Source organism: Balaenoptera acutorostrata, chromosome 2, assembly GCF_949987535.1.
Source record: "Balaenoptera acutorostrata chromosome 2, mBalAcu1.1, whole genome shotgun sequence".
Classification (NCBI taxonomy): Eukaryota; Metazoa; Chordata; class Mammalia; order Artiodactyla; family Balaenopteridae; genus Balaenoptera; species Balaenoptera acutorostrata.
The window spans coordinates 103612309-103635543 of record NC_080065.1 but is presented as its reverse complement, the minus strand read 5'-3'; the positions used below and the strand labels follow the sequence as shown (position 1 = coordinate 103635543).

Below are 23235 nucleotides of genomic sequence, written 5' to 3'. Positions count from 1 at the left end.
TTATGATTAAATCCGCAAGTTTTTTAGCAGGTCAAAGTCTCTGGACTCTGAGCTTCAGTAGAGTTTTTTAGCCTTTTTTTTTTTTCTCCCCTTATTTGAGACAGGAAGGCTAGAGGAGTTCCACTAGTCTAATTGCTCTTCCCTTAGGTCAAATAAGGCTCTGGTAGCTTCCCTTGAGGATAGGCCTTTGTTAAGGAGAACAGAATGCTCTGGGCATATTTCAAAATGATTTTGTCTTATTGATTTATTTATTTTGTTACCCTCTCCCTTTTTCTCTGTAACATTTCAAAGCAAATCTTAGATGTTGCATTTCACCTAATAAATACTTGGAAATGTGTCTCTAACAGATATGGACATTATAACCACAATGCCAATATCACACCAAATAAAATAATTCATTAACATTGTCTAATACCAAATTTATATGGAAACTTCCTCGTTATCTAAAAAATATCGTTTTAGAGTTAGTTTATTCCACAATGGTCTAAACAAGGTTCACAGTCGTTTTGTTACTGTATCTCTTAAGTTTTATTTAACATATGATAGTTCATTCTCCTTTTTGAAAAAGTGCCAATTATTTGTTGAAGAAACTGCGAGTTCATTTGTCCTGAAGACTATTCCTCATTCTTGATTTGGATTGCCTTTGCACTTTTGTGGAAAATCAGTTGACCATGTATGTATGTGTGGGTCTATTTCTGGATTGTTTGTTCTGTTGTATTGATCTATGGGCCTGTCCTTTTACCAATACCATGATGTTTTGATTACTATATTTTTATACTAAGTCTTGAAGTCAAGTAATGTGAGTCTTTCAACTTTGTTCTTTGAAAACATGAAATATAAAGTTGTAAATTTAAAAATTTAAATGTATGATTGAGAGCCAATGCTTATTTATTTAGTTATATAAGAAATAGAATACTTGACTGGTGGAAAACTGTATGGTTTTTGATACTCCTGGTTTTAACATATATCTAAAATGAAAATATCTGTAATACTTTAAAAGTAGTTTCTGTGAAACAGTACAAAACAATTGATGAGTGAAATTACTTTAGAATTAGCTGCTTCATGGCATACAAATGCTTATTCACAGTACCATTTTACTTTCCACGTTTGAGCTAACATTCATTTTAGAACTTGGGATTTGTAATACCAAGTATGTACTCGCTAGCTTTTCCTAAGAGCTGTGCCTAACCAGTTTGCTTTAGTGTAGAATAGCTATTTGTACCTGAGATCTATTTTTTTTTTTCCTTTTCTTTTGTCAACAGGGCCATTTAAAAAAGTCCCTTATTTTAAAAAAACTTTATACTCTCATGTCTTATTGAAGGAATTCTTGTTAAAGAACTGGATTATTTAAGTATAATGCTACATATATATGCACAACAGTGTAGGTTACTGGCAAGAAGTAAAGTATCAAAATGTAATGCATAGTCATGAACTCACTGCTCAACCCAAGAATTGGAACATTACTTGCATCTAACTTTATACCTTCTATTCTGTTCCTCTGCTTCCTGCCAAGAGATAACCACTATTTAGAATTTTATGCTTATCATTTCTGTGCTAGACTCCTACCTTAGTCACTTTTTGCCATTGGCTGTAGACTTTCTTGGGGAAGCAGCAAGTTTCCAAGAAAATATTGAAAACTTTAGCTTTTAAATTTGCTTTCCTTTGGGAATGTAGCTTCCATTAATTTTGACCTCTAGAGATGTTAGGTCACTGTTTAATGTAGTATCTTTTATGCCCACCAAACCCTAGTGAAAGATGTTTGGAGAATAAGATCTACTTTAGACAAATAATTTAATGTTTCTGGACCTGCTTTCTCTTTTGTAAAGGAAGAGAGTTGTTACAGATCATTTTTAAAAGCCCTTCAGATTCTGAATTCCTGTTATTTTAAATTTTGGTATTTATTACTTTTTTATAGTTTAGAAAAAGCCGAAAATTTATTTTGCCTCAGCGTTTTTCCTCTTTTCCTCTGAAATATTAACTTACAGGCTGTCAAAGGAATTATTTGTTAAAGAACCAGGTGTTATGAGTAATGTGGGGAGACATTTGCAATTTCATTTCCCCCTTTGAAATATATTTGAAAAATGGAAAGTCATGTATGTGACTTACATGTTTCTTACATGAAATGAAACATAATCTTAGGATGAATACCCATGAACTAACTTCCCAAGCTGTATTAGTTATTTACTGCTGTGTAATAAATTACTTCAAATTTTGTGGATTAAAACAACAAGTATATATTATCTCACAGTTTCTGGGGTCAGGAATACTGTAAAGTGAAAGGTTCTTAGAGCTGCTCTTTAATTTACAGGGACTGTAAATGTCATCTTTGTCACTTTAAAATATAAAACTGTATTTTGTCCCTTCACAGTTAAAATTTACATTTATTTGATTCTTTAAAGATTATAAGATGTATTTACAAATCGTGTCTCCTTTGAGCCTTGCAACAACTTAGTAGAATAGGCAGGTAACGCATTTTAATTACCATCTTACAGATGCAGACACACGTCCAAGAGAGTTGAGCGCTGTGCTCAATGCCCTAAATTGCCTACATGGCAGGGCCAGCAGTAAAATCTAGGTGTTCATGCTCCTTGTGTAGTACCTTTCTGCTCTGTTAAGTTGCTCACAGAAGGTATGCAGCAGGAAAATATTTCTTACACTTTGTGACTCATCAGTGACGGTTGCAAGGTCCATTTTACATCATCTTACTGCCATTACAGTTGTCAAGGCTGTTTTGTAGTTTTCTAGCTTCTGGGAGAGCAAAATAGTTTTGGGAATGAATGGTACCTAAGTTCATTATGCTATGTATGCCTTTGCTCACCAGTCTTTGCCAAGGCAGCTTTAACTTGTCTTCTAAACAGTATGTTACCCATCTTGGAAAGGTATATCTGATGCCTTCTATGTTAGAAGCCTGAATACATCCATTGGGATGAAAAGATTCTTCTAAAAGCCTTGGATGTTAATACTAATTATTTATGTATATCTAATTTTTTTCTTATTTATTTAAAAAGTCTCTGAACCTATAATTTTATAAGTGAGGAATTTTCAGAAAGTAAAATGATTGATTGAATATGTATATATTCTTATTGATAGATTTTTTTTTTCTTTTTTTGGCTATTTATTTCAGATCTTCTGGAAGCTCTGAAGCCAGATTACGTGGCACCCCTGGTCCTTTGGCTTTGCCATGAGAGTTGTGAGGAAAATGGTGGCTTGTTTGAGGTATTCTGCACCTTTGCACTTTCTCCCAAAGCAATATTTGTGTAATTAAATATAAAAAATGATTCAAAAATCAGTATTTTCCAGTTGTTCACATTCGTAAAAATCTGCATCAGTTGGTATCACTTGTATATTTTTTAATATTATGTATTTGTTATAATTAAGGAACAAGTATGACTAATGTCCTTTTTTGAGAAAGTAACAGCAACTTTGTAAATTGTTCTTCCCTAGTTCTTCATTTCTGATATTCTTGTCAAATGAAAATGTGACTGGCTGGTTTGATGTGTTTAGTCAGATACAGAAAGTCTCATTTGGTTAGAGATGCTGAGTAGTAAAGTGAAGGGACAGAGGTGATGGTTTAAAGTCAGCCAGGCCAGGTTTTGATTTCTTGCTCTGGTAATTGCTGGCTCGCTGGAATATTGTACAGATTAACCTCCCTGAGTTTTAGTTTTCTTGGGGTTTTGTTGTGAGAACTGGAGATCATATTTTTAAACTCTTAGCATACCTAGCAGTCACCCCTCAATTTTAACTATTATATCAGTATAGCAGGAATTCAGTCTGGGTATGATAGATCAGTAAACACAACTTACTATTTGTATTAACTTTAAAAATAAACTTTGCTATGTTTCCCTATCACAAAGCTTTACAAGTTTGCTATAAAAATAAAAACCACACATAATCCTACCATCCAGTGAGGTTCAGTTTTCACTCTATAATCAAAGTCCCTTTAGATTTCCTTATGCTGATTTATATATTTTTTGGTCCTCATTTGAGTTTGATCTCTTTTTTCTTTTCTAGCATAAACTGTTATATTTTAGGCCACCCCCCTTTATTTGATTCTCTGTGGTAATATAATAATAAACCTGTTGCATGCGGAATACATGACATCCAAAGATATTTCTTGGTAGCAAAATTACCTGGCTCAGTTTGAAGTGAATGATATATTAGCCTGATGTATTTGAATAAAAAGCTGTTTAGTAAATGAAAAACAGTCTACACCTGTCTATGCAGAGATAGGCACCTCTGCTTTCTTAATCACAGTCGTTGATTGTGAATTGTGGAAAATTAGAGGTGGAAAGAACTTTACAACTCTAGATTTACAGAAGAGAAATTTAATAATATCAAGCCATGTGGAGCTCCAAATTTGGTCTGCCTGTCTTTTATCTCATTAAGGAATTAAACAAAAATTCTTTGTCTTTTACATTTATATTTGTTATTAATTCTGTGAACAAAAATAATATATGCTTTTTGTAGAAAACTTCAAATATATAGGGGAGTTTATAGAGGAAAATAAAAATCACCCACATTACCACTATCGAGAGATAACTCCTATTAATATTTTTATGGATATTCTTTTCCAGTCTTTTATTAGATGTGCATTTTACATGAGTAGTCTTTTTATTTTAGGTATACAATTTACACACATACCCAGACATGCACAGATAACTAGGATAATGCTGTAGATGAAGTTTTGTATGTTGTTCTTTTATTTTACTATATTGTGAACAGTTTTAGTAAGGGACATTTGCTGTGTGAGATTGAGTGCAAAATACAGTAAGAGCGGTGTGTAATATCCTGACTTAAACCTTGAATGTAAATTGACACTTTGTTTGCCAAGTTTTGATAGATATCTAGAGTGGCAGATAGAGATTTTTTGGATCGACTGGAGCTGTCATTTCTAGCACCTGCGAGGAGTTTGCAGCTTGTTGCTTCACTCCCCAAATATGATAAAAGATGATATTTTTCTTGCCTGTTATCAGTACCACTGCCACTTTAACTACTCTGACAGCATCAAGGCCGATTGTCCTGTTCATATACGTAAAGGAATGAGTGATTTTTAAAAAGCCATACCCTTGAGCGTAGAGCCACTGAGAAGTGTGCTGTCTGCTGGTACAGTTTCTTCTGTTATATGCATGTGGAACACTGTAGTTGTGGTGTTTGAAGATATGACAAACAGATTTTCTTACATCAGACATTTTCTTCTGAGGATTTCCTTGAATGTCTTCTAGAAAAAATACCATCTTTCTGTACGGTGATTAATGTATTTGGTCATTTGCCATATTTCTATATAAAGGTGTTTCATTAAAATGAGTATATGTAGTTCATTAAGTCAAATCCTGGCTTTATTTTTCTTTGCTCTTTATTTTTTTTTATTCATTAAGTCTTTCTAGAAGGACATGTATTTCAAGTGATGTGCTGGGCAAATTTGGTATTTATATTGTTTAACCTTCATGGTTACTTCATGAAGAGTGTATTATTATCCTGATTTTATATAAAGGGAATCTTGAGTTTAGGGAAGTCAAATTATTTGACCAGGAATCAGCTAGTCTGTAGAAGAACTGGTATCGCACCTTGGTTTCTGTGCAAAGTCATGCTTTTCTACTACATGCATTTCTGCTATATTGTGTTGCTTTATTTTTCTACTCTGATAACATGAATAGTGCAAAGTCATGCCGGCCAACGGACTTTTGTAGAGCTGCATTATTTTCATCCATTGTCATCTAGCATTCGGATACTCGTAAAAAGATAGCTGCCTGTTTTGTTAATTTCATAAAAATTCTATTAGTAATTTCACATTAGATGGTATAACTTCTTCCTCCTCTTTTTGGTAGGTTGGAGCAGGATGGATTGGAAAATGTAAGTCTCTTTTGGTTTTTGGTTTGCCATACATTATTTCCATATCTTTAAACCTGCATATCCAGGTAGAGCTGGGTAAAGACCTTGTCAAATGCCGAACCATTGGATTTAGTGCACGCATAATCAAACTCAAACATTGTAATAGCAACAGGTCTTCTAAAACATGGAAGTTGTCCTGCAGGCCTGTGGTATTTTCAAGGATCTTTTCAGTTTTTTTCCTATTAGCAGTGCTTATTCAATATTTGTCCTGTCCTATTCAGAACTGGCTGTTTTTTCAGACAGCACAGTCTCTCTTTATATTGATGTTTGTCTTCCCATGTCTCCGGCACCCCACATGCTTGTTCAGCAGAGTAGTGAGTGGGAGGGAGGGCGTTTTTTGAAGATGGGAAGAGCTCTGTCCTAGGCAAGTTCTCCAATTCTCTCAGTGATTCTTTTCTTCCTTGGAGCATGAGACATCAGAAGGAGACAGTGGGGAATCACACTGGACAGCTTTCTAGAAGAGAAATTGCAGCTGATCTATAGAAATTATTCTCCTTCAGCCCAACAGTAAATTCATCTGGCTTAAGTCCTCTTTTCCCCCAGTTCTTAAACCTTGTGAGCTCCAGATTGGATAATTACTTTATGGTGTTTAAAAAAAATTGTGAACATTCCAATATCCCAATTCAAGTTTTCAGTTGGATGCTGGTATCAAAATTAATTGAATTATTTAAAAGGCTGCCATTACTGGATGACATTGTTACAACATATTGTAGAATATTATTAATGACTGTTCTCTAAGTTATGAAGTAACTTATTCAAACATTTTTAAGTGTCTTATGACATCTTTTAAGAAAGGAAGATCAGTTGTTGCAATAAAAGCTGTATATGGGACTTTATCAATAAGAAATCTCTAGAAGCTTCTGTCATTCCCCAGGACAAATCTTCGATTTAGTAATCATCAAAGTCTGACCATTCTGTTTAAATAAGGTTCTGTTTATTCCTCAGGCTTTTTAAAAAAGACACAGTGTTAAAAATTATCTTCATGGAACTTATGCAGCAATGATGATTTTTGTGAATCTGGGCAATCTAGTTGACTTCCCATGGACAAGGAGGAAGAGCAAAGGGAGGAAACGGGAGAATTATGTGGGGTTGTCTGATATATTAATTTGATTATCTGGAGTCTTTGGCCTGTTATCACCACTAGTTTTCAGTTTGCTATTCAACAAAGCTCTACTCTGTTCTGTTACCTTAAAGTGTATTATCTAAGTGATCTGTGGTGACGAAGACAGTCTTTTGGTGTGATTATACATAATTTAACTTTCTGATTCAGCATTTCATCCTACCTTTAGTAGTATCTGGCATAGTCAGAGGAGGGAGAGGTTTTCCCTTCAGCTTCAAATATTAGAAAAAGAAATTTGACATCCTAATGGGTTTGTTATTCTTTTAAAAAAAATTTGTAGTAAAAATCTTTAGAAGTTAGAATCTTTTTTCCAAATTCCATTTTTCTTGAAGTTAAAAAAAAAAATTCAGGGGACTCATGAATTCTGCTTTCTGTCTCGCTCTTAAACTGTGTGTTCAGTATCTTAGTTTTGTTTCTATAACCAGTACAATGGGAGCGGACCCTTGGAGCCATTGTAAGACAGAGGACTCAGCCAATGACTCCTGAGGCGGTGAAGGCTAACTGGACGAAGATCTGTGACTTTGATAATGCCACCAAGCCTCAGAGAATTCAAGGTAAAGAGTCCCAAGTCAGTTCAGTCCTGGTTGGGGAATGAGAGGCAACAAAGCATTCTCTTCTCTTATGGAATTGTCTTCTTAATTGTGATAACTTAGATGCTCAAATCATCTAGAGCACATTTTCTGCTCCAGTAGGTATTAGAACTCTCCAATTTAAGGTATGTATGTTACTCCCACTGTCAGTTTTTCAGTTTTCTTATGATCCTGATTTTTTGGTATATGTGTGATTGAGAGGATGGTAGGAGGTGTTTACCCATTTGTGCTCAATGCATCTATTCCCCATCTGGTGGTTGGTTTCAAAGTCTTGCCTTATCTAATCACATGCTCCTTATCTGACCTGATTTTTCTTTATTTCCCCAAAAGTTTATTTAAGTCTTATATTATTTAGGCTTAGGTCTTTTCTCTCTAGTGAATAGATTTTGCTTTGTTTTAGCACTTTGTCTTTGCTACTGTTTCTCTGCCTTTCTAAGATGCCTCTTATTCCTTTTATCACCTCTGCTAATCTCGGTGCTTCTTTGGAAAAACTCAAGCCCCAGATGTTCAACAAAACCTCCCCAGATATTCTGGGCTTCATTGATCTGTTTCTTAGCTGAACTCTTACAACTTGAGCGTCTAATCATGACTGCTTTCCACTGCTTTTGTTTCATAAGTGTGTGGTTTCTTAGCTGCATAGTAAGTTCCTTTGGAGGCAGAGAATGTATCTTGTATGTCCTTTTGTATTTGGTGCTAGTATAGTGCTGAACTCATAGAAAGGATTTAGTAAATGCTTGTTACCTTGAATTATTGAATCATCTATGATATGCCACAGGAAGAGATGGCCAATAAAAGTCACATTATTTTTTCTAGTATAACTCACATATGTATATAATATATGAAATTTAAAGGACCTTTCTGGGAAGGATCATGAATCAGGATTATTTTATAGAAAAATCTTTTTTTCCCTTCCTAGTATTATATTTAATGTTTGATAGAAGAATATATCTGAAAAATGACTGTTCTTTTTTTTTTTTTTAATCCCAATGTTACTTTCCTGTCTGCTGGTACACTCACTGAAATATTCATTGTACTTTTCTCAATCAGAGGATAACATGATTGTTATGTCATTAGCGGTAGCATTTTCTGTATTCTTTTTTTTGATATTTGAGATAAATTTAGTCTCCGAATAGCAGTCACCTATCAATGAAAATTAGGAAAAGGAAAAAGGAAGAAGTATCTTAAAAACTCTTCTCTGAGGTCAGAATTCCATTTTATTGCCTTAGAAGTATTAGACTAATATAAAGAAAAAGCTAACAATGAATTATATAGTTATAAATGAAAAGATACCCCTAGTATTTGAAGTACAGTTAGAAAAAAAATCTTACACTTTCTGTAGAATCACGACTTTCCAAGCACCCATTTCATCATTCTCATTTTACAGATGATGGAACTAAATCCCAGAAAAGCTGAGTAAGTGGCCCAAGCTTTCTCAGTGTTTGAGCCAAGAGTTAACTCAGGTGGTCTGTCTTTGAGTGCAGTACCGCCAGCCTGTACCGAGGTTACTTTCAGTTAAATAGCATCCCATCTAGGCAGCAGCCTAAATGGGGTGGTAAGAGGAGGATTGGTAGGCAAGAAACCTACCTAGTGTCACCAGGAATGGCAGAGAGCCCTGGTCATCTCACATTCTGTAGTTTAGTTATAGTTTTTGTCTGAGTTTAGAAGGAGGTTTGTTAGAAAGGTCCCAGAGCTTTTGGAACCTTATGGCATATGTGGATACTCTGTGAATCTCCTTTATTAACCTTTTAGACCCCAGAATAGCAGCTTCTGAATTCTGTCCATAGGCACTGGTCATAATGGTGGTTTTCTCTGGAAGAATTTTCAGTAATATTTTCTGAGCAGTTACCTGTACAGAGACCTGGGGGGTAATCTTGACATTGTTGCATCCTGGAGGAGGGGTGATGGTGGGGAGAGAAGGAAAATTGGTTGTCCCTCCACCAGATGGAAATTGCACATCTGTGGACAAGGATCCGACTTTACAGAGTTGTAAAAATCACTCAAAGACTGCAAAGCTCAGAGCCTCTTTGGAATCATAACGTGGGGAGAGTATGTTGGAAACACCCAGTTATCTTTGGTCTGTTCAGAGTCTCACGATTTTTTCCTGCAATAGCCTGACATCATACAGTCAGTTCATGAATGCCAGCGAAGGTTCTGCAGCAGGCTTGCTGGATGTTATAGGAATGATTGTCTAAAGCATTGTAGCTTTTCTTAGTCACGTCTGTAACAAAAGCTTTTTTTTTTTGGAAATAGCTTACATTTATTTGGATTTCACCAGGAGAATGTTAGCTCTTTAGGATATTTGAAAGATGATGCTTTTATGATCTTTATGTAATAGGTTTACCAAAGCACTCTGTCTTATTTAAATTCCAGTGATCCTAAAGAGAAAATTCAGTTCGTTCATCCTTATTTATCCTGAAGTTGATTGACTTGAATCATTCATGATTTAAATTTTTTTTCAGTACAAATGAAATATAGTTCAACTATATAGGAAAAATCTGGAAGTTTGTCCTGTGGGTCACTATTTCAATAGCACTGTAAAATAACTGGCTAGATATTTCACATATGCAAATGCTCTTCCCACACCCTAGTGGGACTGATTTTTCTTTTAATTAATTTTTATTGGAGTATAGTCGATTTACAATGTTGTGTTAGTTCCTGCTGTATAGCAAAGTGAATCCATTATACATATACATATATCCACTGTTTTTTAGATTCTTTTCCCATATAGGTCATTATAGAGTATTGAGTAGAGTTCCCTGTGCTATACAGTAGGTTCTTATCAGTTATCTATTTTATATATAGTAGTGTGTATATGTCAATCCCAGTCTCCCAATTTATCCCTCCCTTTCTCCCTCTCACTTGGTAACCATAAGTATGTTTTCTACATCTATAACTCTGTTTCTGTTATGTAAATAAGTTCATTTGTACCATTTTTTTAGATTCTACATATAAGTGATATCATAGATATTTGTCTTTCTCCTTCTGACTTAACTTCACTCAGTATGACAATCTCTAGGTCCATCCATGTCACTGCAAATGGCATTATTTCATTCTTTTTTTATGGCTGAGTAATATTCTATTGTATATATGTACCACATCTTTATCCATTCGTCTGTTGATGGAAAAAAGCATTATTATTGTTATTTATTCCTTTTTTTAGACTCAATTGGCGGTATAATTGAAGCTCTAAATAAAATAGATTCAGATGGAGGAGTTTCGGCAAATCATACCAGTAATGTGACATCAACAGCTACATCAGGATTTGTAAGTGGAAGAGAAAGCCTAACGCTTTGCCTTCTCTGGAAACTTTTTTCTTTTCTTTCCTTTTTTTCTTTTTTCTTTTCTTTTATGCAAAAAATGCTTTTCCAAGCTATTAATTTATTGTTAAATAGGAAAGGTGAGTGACCATAAAATTTTATAGAACATGTACTGAATGTTTATAAAATTTGAATGAACATAAAGCTAAAATATTAAATGTAACTTTTACTTTCTCTTCTTCAGTGTAATAAACAAGTGTTTTTTTTTTTGTTTTTTGGAGCATTTTTGATAATTGTCCTTCAGTCACTTTCTAACTCTTTAGAAAAGGATATTTAACTTAGTGCCTCTTTTGAGTCATTTCTTTTAAGGAAAAGCATTGATAGGTTGTATTTTGGAAATATTTCAACATGGCTGCAAGTAAAAAGTCTCCCATTGTGTCAGAAATTCTAATAGAGCTGTGGTTATAGCTCTTGTGAAGTTTGCTGATTAACTATCTCCAGTACTTCTTTTTTAAAAAAAAAATTATAGTGCATAAATAATAAGAAATAAGTCATTTGACACATTCAGTTGTGGTGTTTTGTGACTTAGGGGAGACATAGTGATGAAATAAACAATCTAATTGTAACCCTGAGAATATGATCAGTTTATAAATGTGATTTTACTTTAGAGCAGGGGTTGGCAAAGTTTTTTGGTAAAGGGCCAGATGGTAAATATTTTAGGCTTTATGGCCCACGTACTGTTTCTGACACATAATCTTCTTTTTCTTTTTTTAGACCACTCTTAAAAAAATGTAAAAACCATTCTTAATTCTCAGCTGTTGTTTGCTGACTCTTGCTTTAGAATGAAAGTGATCAAAAATTGGACATGATTCTTTTATAACCTAACATATGCTTCACAAATTAGCTAGGCATGTCATCACTAAATAGAAAAATACAATATCCAATTAGATAAAGGACAGTCCTGGGTAGGAGCTTACAGTAAAATCTAATTATAACCAAAACCATTATGAGGGAGTCTGATTTACAAGCATTAAGCAGTGTTTTGCTCATCTGTTTATACTGACTTTTATAAAATAGATCTTATAGAGCCATTCATTATCCCTGTTTATAATAAGTTTTTTTATTTTTTGTAATTTTGAGTAGCTAACAGTCACTGTATTAATAGGCTTTTCCATCAGCAGAGACAGGAAAGTTGAAAATGAGATGTACTATCTGTTAGCAAGAAGCGGGCAAGAAAAAAGTACTTATTTGTAAATGAGGTCTTTTTCCATACATTATAATTGATTTTATTTAAAAAATATAGTGAAACAATTATGATACCCTATCAGATTTAGTAAAATGACATTCTATTCACAAAGCTAAGTATGTAGCAGTTAATAGTTTTGAAAAGTCAGAAATTTAAAGATTTGACAAGAATATCAGTGAAAAAAATAACTTTCTACAATTGTTCCATAGGCTGGAGCTATTGGCCATAAACTTCCTCCATTTCCTTCTTCTTATACGGAACTGGACACTATTATGTATGCCCTTGGAGTGGGAGCATCTCTCAAGGAACCGAAAGATTTGAAATTTATTTATGAAGGGAGTTCTGATTTCTCCTGTTTGCCTACCTTCGGAGTTATTCTAGCTCAGAAATCTATAATGGGTGGAGGATTAGCAGAGATTCCTGGGCTCTCAGTCAACTTGGCAAAGGTATGCATAATAAGAAACCTTTATTTTGCTCTTCTTCTCTTTCTTTAAATATGATTGGTAAATGTCACATGCTGTGTGTGTGTGTGTGTGTGTGTGTGTGTGTATGGTGTCTTAATACAATAGTTTATAGTGGTTGATTCAAGGATAAAGATTTAGCATGTCTTTTGATTTTTCTTAAAAAGAAAAAAAGGGTAGAGAGTTAGTTGAAAAGGCAAGCAAAAAGAAGACAACAATAATTATGTACAGTCCATAACCCTGGCATAATGTTATTAATTCTCTCTCTGCCATTACATGCTATTTGACCAAGGGTAAATAACTTCTCTAAGCTTCAGTTTCCTTATGTATAAAGTGGGTATGATAATCCTCACCTGACGATAGTGATGAAGGAGCAAGAGTGAAGAATATTTGAAGCAGAGAGAACAGGTGTAAAAGGCCCTGAGGCAGGTGCATACTTACCTTGTTTTTGGAACAGCAAGGGGGTTGATACAGCTATAGAATGAGCAAGGGGGCAGTGGTAGGAGAAGAGGGCCTTGTAGTCATCATAAGAATTTCACCTCATACTCTGATTAACATGGGAGGCCATTTGTAGTGCTTTGAACTGAGGAGTGGTATGATCTGGCTATGTTCACTCACAGGCTCATTTTTGCTCCTCTGTGGAGAATAGATTTATGGGAGCCAAGCATGGAAGCAGGGAAACCAATTTGGAGTTGATTATGGTAATTCCAGCACTAGTCTGGATATGCATGGAAAGAAAGAGGAGTCAAGGAGGAAGGTTTTTGGTCTGGTTAACTGGGATGATATATATGCATATATACCCATATATTTAGAATTAATTATGTACAATGTATTTAACATGTATAGTAGTAGTAACATGTATGATATATTACTATGTATAATAAAATAGATATATACAGTTACTTTAAGGTGGGGATGATCAGGAGTTGGTTTTGGACAGATTTGAGATGCCTATTCTACATTCAAGTGGAGGTATACAGTGGGCAGTTAAATATGTGAGTTTAGAGTTTGCGGGGGAGGCCCTACTGGGATTCGTAGCATTTAAGTGAGCTTTAAAGACATGAGGCTGGGTGAAATCACCCATGTGTGAATGTAAGTAGAGAAAAGCCTGAGTTTGGTGAGAGGTGAGAGGTGGAAGAGATGAGGAGGAGTGAGCAAGAGAGACTGGGAAGGAGTGGCTGGTGAGGTATGAGGCGTATCAGGAGAGTGTGGTATTTGAGAAGCAAAGTGAATAAATGATTTCAAGAAGGGAGGAGCAAACAATTGTGAGAAGGCTTTGCGGTTATTTTATTTCTTGAAGTAAGGGTCAGACCATGAGTCCAGTTGATAATTGTTGAATCGTAGACTTTTGAACTGATTTCTGTGATTTTGACTGATTGGAGAACCCATTTACTGGAGGATCGATTAGCTCATTGCTGCTCTGAGTCTATGAGAATCTACGGTTATTTTATTAAAGTATTCGATGAAGTTGGGAGGGAGGCAAGAAATAGATGCCAGGCAGTTTGTTGTTTTCATCACTCTCTCATTGTATTTGTTGCATACAGTTCTTCTGTTTGGGTAATGTCAGTACAAACAATTGAAGTAAATGTTTCAGAATTCTTCCTCAGACTTGGAAGGAGTTGGAAATCATGAATAGTGTTCAAAATCTGTCACTGGGAATGATAGCCGTCTTGGGATTTGAATCCCAGTCTTCCTAACCTTGAGCTTCCAGGTCGTATGATAGTGAGGCAGTCCTTCATTTGTCCTCCCATCACTACCCTCACCCATTTTCTTTTTCCCTTCTGGGTTCTGAGGAAGACTGGGAATTAAACTGTCCCATAGCAGTTGAGTGTGGTCATTCGGATATATGGGTCAGGTTTTGTTTTTACTGTCCTATTGTATTCCTACATATATTTTTATATTCTTGCTTTGATACGTTGAAGTTAAGTGGCTCTGAAGTTGCACAGGGTCTTTAGTATTTACTCTTACACTAAGGAAATGTTGACATTGGCAGTGCTTTTACTTGAATGTGGTTGTAAGATTTCTATTAATGTTTTGGTTGTGTCATTTGTATTTGGCAGGTGTGACCTGAAATTACTTTACTAGTACTGACCTATTTGTTCATTTTTATTCAATAGATATTTATTGGATACCTGCTGTGTGCTAGGCGCAGTGACGAGCACTGGAAATACGCCTAGTTTAGTGTCTCCATTGGCAAATAATCCACAGTTATCAGTCAACAAAAATTTATGAATGTCAAGAAAGAACACAAATGTATCTTTTCTATTCTAGAGAGCTGACAGTCTTTAGATTGGGGGACTGATTATTTCTGAATCATATAATTAAGAAGTGGGAGCCAAATAGTTTGAGACAGATAGTTTGGGGGAAGTAGTCGCGTGAACGTGTGGACAGTGAAATGCCACTTGTGATTAGCGGTATCCACAGAAGAAGCTGTGGAAAAAGAAAGTCTACTAATAAAATTTTGCTTACCCTAACGTAGGTTCTTCATGGGGAGCAGTACTTGGAGTTATATAAACCACTTCCCAGAGCAGGTGAGTTCTTGATGGTTTTATTTTCTGACTAACCTTCCAAACTGTGTCAATGTGTTAAACTGGCATAGAGCAACCTAAATAAACTATATTATAAGTTATTCATGTGCATGTCAGCCATTAGAGTAGATTGATGTTAACTAGTACCTATTTTGGTTGCCTTAAACTTTGTCCTATTTGAATAGTCTTATTTAATAAATTACTTCAAAATACTAAACATCTGGTCAACAGTTGAAAGGAGCATATTCTGTGTGTGTCCTAAACTTAGTGATTGTGTATAATCAGTTATGATTCCCATGAATATGATTCTTCATTCTTTTGTCAGGTATTTGTGTTGGTACTGACTTTCAGAACGCAAACAATGTTAAAAGATACAGAATGTCTTGTAATTAACTTTTTTCTATTTTCTTTTAGAGTAAGTAAAACCAAGGCTGTCTTAATAATCAGTTTATTTTTCTCAATAATATCTTACTTGTTCAGTAAATCTTCTCATTATCTTTTCACTTTACTTTGATATGTTTGTTTTATGTTGCTACTCTGATGTCAGAATATTAATTATATACTGACCATGTAAGGTGGTAAAATAAAAAAAAAGTCTTTTTCATTTCACATTATATAATGTAGAGGTCAGCAAATAGCTAGAATTGTACTTTAATTTTTTTTGAGATTTTAATTAAAAAAAAAATTCGTATTGCTTAATGCTGAATAGTTCTGTTTCAGTGTTAGTGTTACTTGTTTCTGGTTGTTTTTGTAGTTCTTCCCTGTTTTTTTCTTCTTTTAGTTTTTTCCTTTGTGGTTTCATGCTTTTCTTTTGCTTGTGTTCCTTTCTCTTTTGTTTTTGGGTATCTGTTGTAGATTTTTGATTTGTGGTTACCATGGGGCTCATAGATGTTGATCTATGACTGTGTTTATTTGTTTTAAACCAGGTAGTCCCTTAAGTTCAAACACATTTTAAAAGCTCTACATTTTTTACTCGCTTCCCCCATACTTTGTGTTTTGTTTTTTTTTTAATTAATTAATTTTTATGGCTGTGTTGGGTCTTTGTTTCTGTGCAAGGGCTTTCTCTAGTTGTGGCAAGCGGGGGCCACTCTTCATCGCAGTGCGCAGGCCTCTCTTGTTGCGGAGCACAGGCTCCAGACGCGCTGGCTCAGTAACTGTGGCTCATGGGCCCAGCTGCTCCGCGGCATGTGGGATCTTCCCAGACCAGGCCTTGAACCCGTGTCCCCTGCATTGGCAGGCAGATTCTCAACCACTGCGCCACCAGGGAAGCCCCCATACTTTGTGTTTTTGATGTCATAGTTTACATCTTCATGTTTATCCCTTTACTGATTATTGTAGTTATACTTGGTTTTACAATTTTTTGTGTTTTAGTCTTTGTACTAGCTTATTTAAGTGGTTGAGCCTCAGCCTTCCCTATATATTTGCCTTTACTAATGGGATTTTTTCTTTTCTATATACTTAATTCTTGTTATAGCTTTTTCTTTTCCACTTAGAGAAGACCCTTTAACATTTCTTTTAGGGTTGCTTTAGTATTGATGCCTATCCAAGAAGTTCTTTATCTCCCCTTCAATTCTGAAGGATAATCTTGCTGGGCAGAGTATCCTAAGTTGTAGGTTTTTCCCTTTCAGCACTTTAAATATACCATGCCACTCCCTTCTGGCCTGCAAAGTTTCTGCAGAACAATCAGCTGATAGCCTTATGGGCATTCCCTTGTATATGCTCTTTGTTTTTCTTTTGCTGCCTCTAGAATTCTCTCTTTAAGTTTTGCCATTTTTATTATGATATGTCTTGGTGCGGGTCTGTTTGGATTCATCTTGTTTGGGACCCTCTGTGTTTCTTGTACCTGGCTATCTGTTTCCTTCTTCAGACTTGGGAAATTTTCAGCCATAATTTCATTAAATATATTTTTACCCCCTTCTCCCTTTCTTCTCCTTCTGGGATCCCTATAATGGAAAGTTGGTATGCATGATGTTACCCCAAAGATCCTTTAAAATGTTCTCATCTTTGTTCTTTTTGCTGTTCTGATTGGGTGATTTCCATTTTCTATCTTCCAGATCACTTATGTGTTCTTCTGTATCACCTAGTGTGCTGTTAATTCCTTTTAGTGTGTTTTTCTTTTCAGTTGTTGTATTCTTCAGTTCTGATTGGTTCTTTTTAGAATTTTCTAGCTCCTTGTTAAAACTCTCACTGTATTCAGCTATTCTTTTCCATAATTCAGTTAGCATTCTTATTACTAATGCTTTGAATTCTTTATCTGGTAAATTGTTTATTTCTATTTCATTAGTTGTTTTTTTCAGGAGTTTTCTCTTGCTCTTTCAGTGGAAACAGATTCCTCTGTCTTTTCATTTTGCTTATCTATTTCTTTATCTATTGAAATTTGGTGAAATAGTTACCTATGGTGGTCTTGAAGGGGTGTTCTTTTGTGGGCATGTCCCTATACAGTCTGCATGTGCCCAGTGGCATTGATGGGAGAGCTGGATTTGATGTGAGCACAACTTATGTCTTTTCTCAAGGTGTGCTGGCAGCTGTCATCTTGGTAGGGGGTGGGGCTGGAGATGGAGGGGTAGGGCCAAGCCAGATGTTAGGTAGAGCTTCCCCTCTGCTTCGTGGCTGTTACCCCACTATTTGGTGCGGGGGCAGGTCCCAAGTTGCTGGAGCAGAAGCCCTGAGGGTCGGGTCTGAGCTGGCTAAGTTTCCTTTAAGTGTGTGCTTCCCCCCCCTCCCAGCACTGGCACCCTTACTCCAGAGGGGAGCAGTGGTGGAGCAAGAGGGGCGGGTGTGGAGCATGGTGACGGTCAGTGACGGTCGGAGCATGGTTTTGTTTTGTTTGTTTGTTTGTTTTAACATCTTTATTGGAGTATAATTGCTTTACAATGGTGTGTTAGTTTCTGCTTTATAACAAAGTGAATCAGTTATACATATACATATGTTCCCATATCTCTTCCCTCTTGCATCTCCCTCCCTCCCACCCTCCCTATCCCACCTCTCCAGGTGGTCACAAAACACAGAGCTGATCTCCCTGTGCTATGTGGTTACTTCCCACTAGCTATGTATTTTACGTTTGGTAGTGTATATATGTCCATGCCACTGTCTCACTTTGTCACATCTTACCCTTCCCCCTCCCCATATCCTCAAGTCCATTCTCTAGTAGATCTGTGTCTTTATTCCCATCTTGCCACTAGGGTCTTCATGACCCTTTTTTTTTCCCCCCTTAGATTCCATATATATGTGTTAGCATACAGTATTTGTTTTTCTCTTTCTGACTTACTTCACTCTGTATGACAGACTCTAACTCCATCCACCTCACTACAAATAACTGCATTTCGTTTCTTTTTATGGCTGAGTAATACTCCCGGAGCATGGGTTTCGTTTGGCATGGCCACCATCAGAGATCTGGGGCCCCTGTGCAGCCACCAGTAATTGCTGCCCCCTCACTGCTCAGTTGCCACGTAGAGTTTGAACCTCCTCAGTGTCTCATGGCTGAGCATTTTCCTCAATCATGGCAGCCCAGAGTGTGAAGCTGCGACACGAGGCTCATGGTGCTGGCGTGTTCTCTCAGCTCAGGCTGGCGACCAGGGCAGTCGTAGGAAACCAGTCAGCTACCCAAGTGGTTTCAGTCTGCCCTCTCTGCCCTGCCTCGGGGGCACGTAAGTGTTCACCTGCTCCCGGAGTCCAGGCTTCCCACAGCCCTCCTGTTAATCCCACTGGCCCTCCAACCAGCCAAGGGGACTCGTGTTCCCCTTGTTGGACACCAGGGCTGGGGCGCCCAATGTGTGACTTGAACTGCTCACTCCCCAGGGAAGGTCTCTTCCCGTGTAATCTCCTTTTTCCTCTGAGTCCCCTCTCAGGGACACAGGTCCTGACCTGATCGCTTTTCTTCCCTTTCTACCCAATTACCGGTGGGTCTTTCTTATAGTCTTGGTTGTACAGGTCTTTCTGTTAGTCTGCACTTAGTTTTCGGTGAGAATTGTTCTACATGTAGATGTATTTTTGATGTGTTTGTTGGTGGGGAGGTGAGTTCCGTGTCCTCCTGCTCCACCGTCTCAGTTTGAGTCTTCAGTTTAGTATTACAGCCTAAGTTTTCACACAGCCCTTTTTTTAACCTGAGGCAGTGTGCAGTGTGTGGTCAGGTGAAGAAGTTTGGCTTTTATTTTAAAGACAATAGATAACCACTGAAGGACTGAAAGGAGAGAATTATATGATCAAACATGGATTTTAGAAAGCATCAACTCTGGCTCATGTTTGTAATGCTTGGATTTTAAGGGAATGAGATAGAGAGAAGGAGATTTTCTAAGAGACTGTTGTAATAATCTAGGTTAGAGACCGTGGTTGATTGAATAGGATTGTGGGCATGGGGATGGATATAAGTGGAGAAATTATAGAGATATGTAGGGAGTGGGCTTGGTGTTTGATTGGATGTGGAGTTGATCACCTGAGGAGATCATCAGCAATTTGACAATTATTTCTTGATTACTTCCTAACTTCTAGGCTTTCTGCTAGGGTTGTGAATAAATGGAGAATGGAAACAAATCTGGACTCTGCCCTCATGGATCCTATAACCTAGTTGGTGGGGAGGGCAGCCAGTAATCAAAAAGCCACACAAATAAATGTACACTTGCAACTATATGTGATGAACATTACAGATGAAACATACATGATACCATTAGAACTTAAAATAGAAGGATTTGGCATAATGAGGTTGGTAATCAGGTTGACTTTGGGAAAAAATAACTTCAGACGTAATAGGAGAGCATGTTTTAAAGTTGGTCAGAGTGGACATGCAGGTACCTAGTTAGAAGTCTGTTGTGGTAGTTCAAATGAAATGATGGTAGGTTAGGCTAAGGTGGTGGTGGAGAGATGGAGAGAAGTGGGAGAAGCAGAGAGAGATTTAGGAGGTGAAAGTGACAGCAATCTAGGTATCCTTAGCGTTTCTTTTACCATCTTTCACACCCAGGCAGGTACCAAGTTCTTTGATTCTCTCCCTTCAATACATTTAGAATCCTATTTCTGTCCCCCTCACTTTGACCACCATCATCTCTCACTTTCTAAGTGTTCTCTCTGCCTCCATTCTTTTTTTTTTTTTTTTTAAAGAGATTGGAGTTTATTTATTTATTTATTTTTGGCTGTGTTGGGTCTTCGTTTCTGTGCAAGGGCTTTCTCTAGTTGCGGCGAGCGGGGGCCACTCTTCATCGCGGTGCGCGGGCCTCTCACTATCGCGGCCTCTCTTGTTGCAGAGTACAGGCTCCAGACGTGCAGGCTCAGTAATTGCGGCTCACGGGCCCAGCTGCTCCGCGGCATGTGGGATCTTCCCAGACCAGGGCTCGAACCCGTGTCCCCTGCATTGGCAGGCGGATTCTTAACCACTGCACCACCAGGGAAGCCCTAGTTTTGCACTTTTAAGTTAGCTTCAAGTTTTCATCCATTATAAATTGCAAAGAAAACTGACTCTGCACAGTTTTGCATAAATCGAAAGACATACACTTAAAACAAAACAAAACAAAACTTTAAGGCAGTGTCAAATAGCTCCAAAAGCTTTTATCAGTTTGTACTCCATGCAGCAGTGGAAATTTATTTTCTGATGTCTTGCCTTTGATAACACTGATTATTCTCATTATTATAACTATTTTATAGTTATTATTATAATTATTTTAAAAACCAGCGAATAATATATACACAGAGCAAATAAAATAGTATAGAAAATTAAGAAATAAAAAATGTAATTATTCTGTCCTATACAACAACCCCAGGTCTTATTCCTCAGACTTAATTAGTGCTTTTTTTTTTTAATTAATTAATTAAATTAATTAATTTATTTATGGCTGTGTTGGGTCTTCGTTTCTGTGCGAGGGCTTTCTCCAGTTACGGCAAGTGGGGGCCACTCTTCATCGCGGTGCGCGGGCCTCTCACTGTCGCGGCCTCTCCCGCTGCAGAGCACAGGCTCCAGACGCACAGGCTCAGCAGTTGTGGCTCACGGGCCCAGTTGCTCCACGGCATGTGGGATCCTCCCAGACCAGGGTTCGAACCCATGTCCCCTGCATTGGCAGGCAGACTCTCAACCACTGCACCACCAGGGAAGCCCCTAGTGCTACTTTTAACTGCTTCTCTTAAGTTGTTCTGGTGGTTACCTATATAACTCTACTTAATATGATTATTCTTCTGTGTTTTGATTTGTCAAGATTAAACTATTTATTGATTCTATATTTTAAAAGATAAAGAATTAACTTTTACTAACTATATCTCTACTAATTTTATCATACTACTATTTTTATGAATTTAAGTATAGTCCAGTCTCTGTTTCTTCCTTTTATGCTCTCCAACCTTCCCCCCAAATACCACCCCCCTGCAAAGTGGAAAAGTTTCATATTAAAACATTCTTAACCCTAAAACACATTTTTTTTAAAGGTTCGTTTTGCAAAACCAGTATATCCAGGACAAACTCTACAAACTGAGATGTGGAAGGAAGGAAATAGAATCCATTTCCAAACCAAGGTATGGATAACGTAGTTAGAGGTACATTGTTTCGTTACCCTCTTCACTGTATCCTATAATTATGTTCCATCCTAGCATTGTTTTGGTTAATATTATGGATATGAGATAAAACTTAGAAAGTTTTTTTTAAAAAATCAGTGGTAACTTTTAATTGAAAATAAGATGCCTCCGTACCTTGTTTTTTATTTTCTGTTTTTTTTTTTTTTTTTTTTACAGTCCAGGTCTTTTATTTTCTTTACCCCCATCATGCCATGAATTCATAGGGAATGGGCTCCAGCAGTTCAGGCTTCTCTCCATTGGTTCTCACGAAGTGTGCTTCCCTGGGGGGGCAGGCTGGCGCTTCAGCTGAACCCAAGTACCTTTCTCTTTGGCTTCCTTCTTTTTCTGATCATTTTCCTTCACTCGTTTCAGGAAGCTATCTCAGCTCTTAGAGTGCGTAACATGCTCGATACGCACATTAATTCTCTTGGCAAGAATCTTGCCCTTAGCTTGTATGTTTACAATGATGCCAACAGCATGCTGGGTAACATTGTAGACTCTCCCAGTTTCGCCATGGCAACATTTGTGGGGCATTCCTTTTTGAACAGTGCCCGTTCCCTTGATATCTACAATATCACCTTTCTTGTAGATTTGCATGTATGTGGCCAAAGGAGCAGCTCCATGTTTTCTAAAAGGCCTAGAGAACATGTAGCGGGTGCCCCTCCTCTTTCTCTTTGTGTTGGTCATTTTGGCGAATTACTGGAAGATGGAGGTTCTGGCCGAAAAGAAGCTATTTTCTGTTTTTTATTCTCAGCTAAATTGGTGCCTGTCTACATAGCATTTCTGAAAACCCAACCAACCATATCTTTTTGGCTCAACCCATCATTCAAGTTGTTGTCAGAATATAATCTTCAGAAAATTAAAGGCATGACTCTCAGACAGATATAAAATGAAAATGTGACACAAATTAACATCTTATGTCACAGAGTCTGGGCTTAATTAATAGTAAGTAACAAGACAGAGTATATCTCCCTATAGAGTTAAGTAATTTTGGGGTGAGGCTGTTAGCAGTGCTCCAGTAAAATACTAAAAGGACATGCAATCAGCCTTTTATAAGTTTTTTACAGATTATTTTTGTTAATACAATTGACCAGGGTGACACTTTTTGGCCTGATCATTTGTACTACATTGATGGTTTGTGTCGAGCAGTTTAAATACCACCACCAACAATAATAACAGCTTAAAGTTGTCGAGTACCTATAAGCAGGCTATCCCATTATTTCTACTGTGCGTAACAGCTCTACATTTAATTTAGGAAAATCTAGGTTCAGGTCTCCTAAATAACTTGCTCGTGGTCACGTAGAAAGTGGTGGAGCTGGGATAGACACCCAGGTCTGCCTGGCTCAAGGCTTCCTTCCTAGGCCCTAACTTTTTTTTTTGTTTTTTTTACTGTATCATGATTTCTTTTTTTTTTTTTTTTTTAACATCTTTATTGGAGTATAATTGCTTTTGATTGTTGTGTTAGTTGCTGCTGTATAACAAAGTGAATCAGCTATACGTATACATATATCCCCATATCCCCTCCCTCTTGTGTCTCCCTCCCACCCTCCCTATCCCAGCCTTCTAGGTGGTCACAAAGCACCAAGCTGATCTCCCTGTGCTATGTGGCTGCTTCC

The 23235-nt window shown here is 37.0% G+C and overlaps 1 protein-coding gene across 1 annotated transcript in view; it reads left to right on the top strand.

Annotated features, from left to right (window-relative positions):
* The window catches only part of LOC130707139 (peroxisomal multifunctional enzyme type 2-like), a 38222-nt gene that overhangs the window by 10985 nt on the left and 4002 nt on the right, over positions 1–23235 (top strand). The window contains exons 8-13 of the mRNA XM_057540369.1: positions 3125–3216; positions 5826–5850; positions 7435–7563; positions 10760–10863; positions 12312–12548; positions 15043–15094. Of these exons, the coding sequence (XP_057396352.1) occupies positions 3125–3216; positions 5826–5850; positions 7435–7563; positions 10760–10863; positions 12312–12548; positions 15043–15094 (639 nt within the window). The remainder of the gene's footprint in view (positions 1–3124; positions 3217–5825; positions 5851–7434; positions 7564–10759; positions 10864–12311; positions 12549–15042; positions 15095–23235) is intronic.